The sequence below is a fragment of the Odontesthes bonariensis genome, chromosome 17 (genome assembly GCF_027942865.1).
Source record: "Odontesthes bonariensis isolate fOdoBon6 chromosome 17, fOdoBon6.hap1, whole genome shotgun sequence".
Taxonomy (NCBI): Eukaryota; Metazoa; Chordata; class Actinopteri; order Atheriniformes; family Atherinopsidae; genus Odontesthes; species Odontesthes bonariensis.
The window spans coordinates 4128932-4136254 of record NC_134522.1 but is presented as its reverse complement, the minus strand read 5'-3'; the positions used below and the strand labels follow the sequence as shown (position 1 = coordinate 4136254).

Genomic DNA, 7323 nt, shown 5'->3' with positions numbered 1-7323 from the left:
AACTGCACATTTTAATGTTTGAGTTCTTAACTTGTAAAATCTGCCAGTCAGCGGCTGAGCAGCAGCAAAGAAACTTCTCAGTAAAACAACATAAATCTGCATCAAACAGCAGTTATGGCGTCCGGATGCTTAAAATGAGACGGAACGAGTTGCTTCTTTCAGACTGAGAGACCACACCTCAGATATCAGACACAAGAAGTTTTAATCACATCTGAGTTCAAACTTTACAATCAATGAGCCTCATTGTGAAGCCAGAGAGAAAAACAGTGAAGGCATCATTCAGAAGTAACTTCATATCTGAAGCAACACAACACATTCAATCATCTAAAGTCCAGAATGAGACAAAAATCTGCTTTTTTTAAGCACAACTCAGCAAAACATTTTCAAGATAAGAAGGTAAAATCCCTTTTTCCTGTATTTACATCATGTTATAGATTTTCTTCACTGTGTGACGACACAAACACAATCACTGCTGAGAAAGGCAACCAGAGGCAAAGAAACTGCTTTTTTTCTGTGATTAAACAGTTTTGGTAAAGACGGTTGAAAGAAACTGAACCATCAACAGAACTACAAATCAAAAGATAAACTACTGCTGAATCACAGTTTGAATGACGGCCGATCTCTCTGCGTTTTACAGATAAAACAATAATGAGCTCAAGGCAAAAGCTATGAAAGAAGTGCTCACTGTAGCTGGAGTTGCCTTTCTGTTTGATTTTATTTATTATTATTATTTGGATTACAGTATATGGCAGCAGGAGAACTACAAATACTGTTTTATGCTGTTAAATTACAGTTATCTAATGGTATTGTTAAATGACTGATTTAACTGTGAATTTACATGTGAGGGATGAATATTCAACAGTATTTTACAGTTATTATAAAATACAGTTGGATACTGTTGTAAATCCACCGTAAATATACGTATTATAAATATATTCGTCACAGTGTACGTGAACGGTGATTTTGTCAGATGTTTTTTTTGTTTTTTTTTAAAGGATTTCACAGAATGAGTCAAAATGAAAACTCACAGATTAAGGCTACACGGAAACGAAACAAGTTTTTTTTTTTTAAAACAGGTACGAAAATTATTGCGACCACACAGGAAAGCTGGAAACGCTGAAAACGCTGAAAACGATGCAGTACACACGCCACACCTCTATGTGCGCTGTAAGCCACCACCACCAGTTACACCAGAACAATAGAAGAAGCAATGCGCATGCGTGTACGCCCCTACTTCTACCAGCGCGAAGCTCACGTTCCTTCAACAACGCCGCTGTAGTTAGCAGTGTCTGCAGCAGTGCTGCTATCAAAGTTGTGGGGTCCATGATGATCGCTGTCTGTCCTTGTTGTGTTGTCTTCTTCTTCCGGATTTTGAATGGAAGCCGCTTTTTGTTCTGGTCACTGGCCATGTGGCTGTGACGCAGATGTAAACAAATCCGTTTTGGCTGTAACAATGGAAACGAAACAACGCAGTTCACAGATCTTCCCACTCTGGAACCCGTTCTCCAAAACTATCGTTTTGGGGTAGTGGGAACGCCGGCTCCGTGTGGCTGCGACAGCCAAACGATAAGAAAAAGTATCGGTTACAGTGAAAAACGTTTCCGTGTAGCCGTAGCCTAAAACTCACTGCACCTTCAGCTGCTTCCTTTTTCAGGTGATAAATTTGCAACTTCTTCCTGGAACAAACAACAACCCAAGAATCCCAGGAATCCAAACTCCAGCATAGAGCGGCTGAGTGAATGTGGTCTGGACTCTGTGGAGGAGAGTCATGGTTCCAGAGACGCTGTAGAAGGACAGAATACCTGCTCTGTGATCCAGGTACACTCCCACTCTGGAGGCCCGAGGACCTGAGATGGAGGTTCCCTTGTTGTTGTACCAAAATGAATAACTGCTTTGGTCACATTTTAATGCCCAAGATTTGTCACTAGAACCAAATCTACATTCATTCCCCCATCCTGCTCTGCTGATGTTCTTGTATGCGACTGCTACATAAACTCCTCTTCCTCCCATCTCCACCTCCCAGTAACAACGTCCAGTCAGACTCTCTCTGCTCAGGACCTGAGGATATACAGTGAATCTGTCTGGATGATCAGAATAAGACTGATGTTGTTTCATTACTGTCACTTTTCTGTTCCCCTCTGACAGTAACAGCTGTCTGTGTGCTGTGTTTGGATCCAGTGTGATTTCACATGAATATCTTAAGAATCCAGCTCTGCTCTCTGGTCCTGGTCCTGGTTCTGGTTCTGGTTCTGGCTGTGACAGTAAAACATCCACTTCAGTGACTCTCAGTGAGATGTTGGCCCATTCCTCTCTCAGGATGTCCTGTAGTTTATCTCTGAGCTCTGACACAGCTGCTGTCACATCCTCAAAGTGCCTCAGAGGACGGATCTGGATGCTGGATGAGTGTGTAGCCCCCCTGAGTGCTGCCACTGAGGGGCAGCTGAGCAGAAACTGGCTGTGATCCTCTGTGTGTGAGAGCTGCTGCAGCTCAGCATCTTTCCTCTTCAGCTCAGTGATCTCCTGCTCCAGCTTCTCCTGAAGCTCTTTGACTCGCCTCCCTTCGGCTTCCTGCTGGGATCTGATCTGCTGCTTCACATCAGAGCTTCTTTTCTGGAGGAGACGGATCAGCTGGCTGAAGATCTTCTGGCTGTGCTCCTCTGTTTTATCAGCAGACTGATGGATGGCCTCCAGCTCCTGCTGAAGCAGCTTCACATCTTTCTCTGCGTCCTGGATTCTCTGCTGGATCTGCTGCCGACTCCCCTCCAGCTCTCTCTGCCTCTCAGTCCTTTCTGCTGCAGCTGACACTGTGTCGTGGCCTTTATGTTCATCCATTAAGCAGAGATAACAGATGCACTTCTGATCAGTACGGCAGAAAATCTTCATCACCTCATCGTGATCAGAGCAGATGTTCTCCTGGAGCTTCTTGGAGGGCTCCACCAGCTTGTGTTTCCTGAATGGAGCTGAATCATAATGAGGCTGAAGGTGTTCCTCACAGTAAGAGGCCAGGCAGACTAAACAGGACTTGGTGGCTTTCAGCTTCCTCCCAGAGCAGACATCACAGGCCACATCTTCAGCTCCAGCATAGCAGTGATCAGCAGGAGCAGCTTGGAGTCCAGTCTTCTTCAGCTGCTCCACTAAAGCTGCTAACATGGTGCTTTTCCCCAGGACAGGCCTCGCTGTGAATGTCTGCCTGCACTGAGGGCAGCTGTGGATTCCCTTCTGATCCTCTCCATCCCAGAAGCCTTTAACACAGTGAAAGCAGTAGCTGTGTCCACAGGGAATAGTCACCGGATCCTTCAGCAGATCCAAACAGATCGAACACTGGAGAATTTCTCCTTCCAGCTGAACTCCTTTCTGCGCCATTTCACCGTTTAGCAGCAGCGACTGAGTGAGTTTCACTTCCTCAAAGCTGAAACTGCTCTGAGCTCTGAGCTATAAATGACGTGTCGGTGCAGAGAACAGAGCCTATCAGCTCCCCTCCTGTTGGTTACGCCCATCATGAGCTGCAGATCTGAAGGGGAGGGAACAAGGAAAGGTGTGGACAGAGCGGAGCTGCTGTGGGTGTGAGCAGGAGGAACAGGGAGGTTATCAGAGTTCAGTCCATTCAATTCTATCTGGGACTACTAATCAGTCCAAGACCAAAGATTAGTTTGAGCTCTTTTGAATATCTGCTTCTCAGTTTTCCCCAAAGTGGAAACCACAGAAACCTCTTGTGTTTGTTGTTGTGTATCGTCCACCTGGCCCTTATTCTGAGTTCCTATCTGAGTTCTCAGAGTTTTTATCCCAGTTGGTGCTGAGTACAGATAAAGTCATTGTAGTGGGTGACTCTAATATTCATGTAGATGTTGGAAATGACAGCCTGAATATGAACTTTAATTCTATATTAGACTCTGTTGGATTTCCTCAGAGTGTTCACAGACCGACTCACTGCCTTAATCACACCCTTGATCTTGTGCTGACTTATGGCATTGAGAGTGAACAGTTAACAGTGTTCCCTCATAACTCTCTCTTATCTGAACATTTCTTGATGACCTTTGAGTTTACAATACTTGACTAAACAGCTTCTGATAAGGAATGTACATATTCTGACGTTATCTCACAAGTTAATATTGTTGATTTTAAAATCCTGGAGGAAACAGTTCGGCATCTGAAATCAACAACTTGCACTCTGGACATAATACCATCCGACTTTTAAAAACTGTTTTTACCTCAGTAGAAAGTGATCTCCTACGAATAGTTAACAGCTCACTGGCATCAGGCATTTTTCCCAAGTCACTAAAGACAGCTGCCATTAAGCCACTCCTAAAGAAGAGAACTCTAGACGCCTCTATGATGAACAGCTACAGACCTGTCTCTAATCTCTCTTTTATATCTAAAATTATTGAGAAAGTTGTATTTAACCAGCTCAACGACCTTCTGAATGAAAGTGGAAGTCTTGATAAGTTTCAATCAGGCTTCAGACGTCATCACAGCACTGAAACAGCTCTGGTCAAAGTGTTAAACGACATCAGGTTGAATACTGATTCTGGTAATGTTTCAGTCCTGGTTCTGTTGGACCTCAGCGCTGCGTTTGATACTGTAGATCACAGAATCCTGTTGCACAGGCTGGAAAACTGGGTTGGACTTTCTGGAGCGGTCCTTAACTGGTTCAGGTCCTACTTAGAAGGCCGGAGTTATTTTGTTACAGTTGGCAGCTATGAATCTGAGCGAGTGGCCATGACTTGTGGAGTCCCCCAGGGGTCAATTCTTGGACCTCTTCTGTTTAACTTGTATATGCTCCCTTTGGGTCAGATATTGCAGAACTTTAACATCAATTATCACAGTTATGCAGACGATACACAACTTTATGTGTCTCTGTCACCATGGCGACCTCATCCCAGCAGACGTACTGTGTCAGTGTCTGGAGGAAGTAAACACCTGGATGAGAGAGAATTTTTTACAATTAAATGAAGACAAAACTGAGATCATTCTGTTTGGTAGCAAAGAGAAGAGGATCAGCGTTGGTAAATATCTTGAGACTCGGGACCTTATAATCACTGACCAAGTTGGTAACCTCGGAGTGTTGATAGACTCAGATCTGACTTTCAGCAGCCACATCAAAGCTGTCACCAAGGCAGCTTTTTACCACATCAGAAACATCAACAGAGTTAAAGGTTTCCTCTCCCAAACAGACCAGGAGAAACTCATCCATGCATTCATCTCCAGTAGACTCAATCACTGTAACGCTCTTTTAACTGGACTTCCCAAAAGGAGCATTAAACATCTGCAGCTCATCCAGAACGCTGCCGTGTGGATCACCGACTGGTCACAGGATGCCAGGTTGGGTCCTGGCTCCCAATGGCCAGACCCAAAGCTGAAGGCAATCCGGATCCGGATGCCATACACGTCCACCCAGCTGAGAGAGGAGGTCCGGTCTCCTTGGGAGGCGCCATGGATCCTCCTGGAGTAGTTTCAGCAGCACTGGAAACCATGGCCGCCCTGTTCAGTTGGGGGCCACCAGTAGCAGCGTCACACGAATGAGCGGAATTGGAGGAAAGGCATAAAGAAGACGGGGTGGCCAAACATGAGCCAAGGCATCCTGTCCCAGAGGGCTGGTCCCCCCCATCAGCGAGTACCAAAGGGGACAATCTGTGGATGTTTTCTGAGGCAAAAACATCCACCTCTGCTTTGGCATATCAGCTCCAAATCAGCTCCAGTCGCCCTGTGGCAGCCCTTGGTGGGAGAGAACATCCGCCACACTGTTCTGTACACCTGGGAGGTGTACGGCCCTGAGGCTCAGGCAGTGGGGAAATGCCCACGTTAGGAGCTGCTGTGACACCTGCAGCCGCTGCTTGGACCTGGTGCCACCCTGATGATTTATGTGATACACTGCTGAGGTGCTGTCTGAGCGGACGAAAACATGCCGCCCCTTCAATACAGGGAGAAAATGTTGCAGTGCGAGATATTTTGCCCTGAGCTCGAGCACATTTATGAGAAAGAGGCCGCAATACTCTGCCGTTCTGAAAGTAACCTATGAGTTGCAAAATATTCCCCAGATAGCAGTGGGCAGATCCGCCGTCCTGATCAACCGCTCAACCCGCCTCAATCCGCACCATTCTTTGTTACAGTGTAATTCGAAGTTGGAAAGCAACAGCGAAACGACTCCTTCGGCAGATCGTATACTGTAAGTAAACTTCCTACACTGTAAGTAAACTGTTAATATGTGCTTGTTTATGCAGATGGAAAGTGGGTGAATCTGTCTCTATGATTTAACTTTTAACTTTGTAATATAGCATAGCGATATAGCATACCATAGTGATAAAGCATACCATAGCGATATAGCATACCATAGCGATATATAATATATATAGCATATAGCATAGCGAGCGTGGTTAGCTAGCTCACATAGCATATTGCCGGTAGGTAATGTAGATTTGAGTTAACCCTGGTAGTTTTGGTCACTATATCATTCACTCATCATTCATTCATCTAAGTTGACTATACACAGGTTATTTTTGTTAGTCTTAAACTGCATTCCTAAATTTAGAAATTCTATGTCTGAAGTATGTGACAGATTGTCTGTTTTGGAGTGCATCACTATGTGTATCCTGTCACATTACAAATTGTGACTATGATGGCAGATGATGATAACTTAATTGAAAATCTAATTTTGTGATTACAGATTCTGTCAGAAAAAATCCTGTCGCTCGTGCTTCCACTGAACATGATGTCTGCAAGCATGCCATCCATATATGTTCAGAGAATATAAAGCCAGCAGAGCTCTGAGATCCAAGGACTCAGGTCAGCTGGTCCAGTCCAGAGTCCAGACTAAACATGGAGAAGCAGCATTTAGCTGTTATGCTGCAAACAAGTGGAACAAACTGCCAGTGGAGATTAAACTTTCACCAAATGGAGACATTTTTAAATCCAGGTTAAAAACATTTCTGTTCTCATGTGTCTATGCATGAAATCTGCACGATATCTTTGAACTTATCTGGACTGTTGCTTGTTTTTAAATTCATTTCAATGATTTTATTTGTTTCTCTTTATATTCTTTTATGTATTTTTAATGCTTCTTACACTCCCTGCTGCAATGCTTTTATTTTATGTAAAGCACTTTGAATTGTTTGTACATGAAATGTGCTATATAAATAAATTTGATTTGATTATGATTTATGATCCGGTGGTTCAACGTGGCAGCAGATAGGGGAACCTCAAGGAGACACAGTACAGGAGGTTCACCCTGCTGACCATGTCTACGCACAGCACATCACATGTTATGCCAGTTCTTGTTTATTTATTTTTTTCATTTAAATGAGTATGTGAGTATTCATAAATAAATTT

General features: G+C 44.1%; 1 protein-coding gene across 1 annotated transcript; it reads right to left on the bottom strand.

Annotated features, from left to right (window-relative positions):
- Positions 1 to 1650: 1650 nt before the first annotated feature.
- LOC142366624 (tripartite motif-containing protein 16-like) lies at positions 1651 to 3363 on the bottom strand. Its single transcript, XM_075448579.1, has one exon. The coding sequence runs from the start codon at positions 3361 to 3363 to the stop codon at positions 1651 to 1653; it is 1713 nt and encodes a 570-aa protein (XP_075304694.1).
- Between the last annotated feature and the right edge of the window lie 3960 nt (positions 3364 to 7323).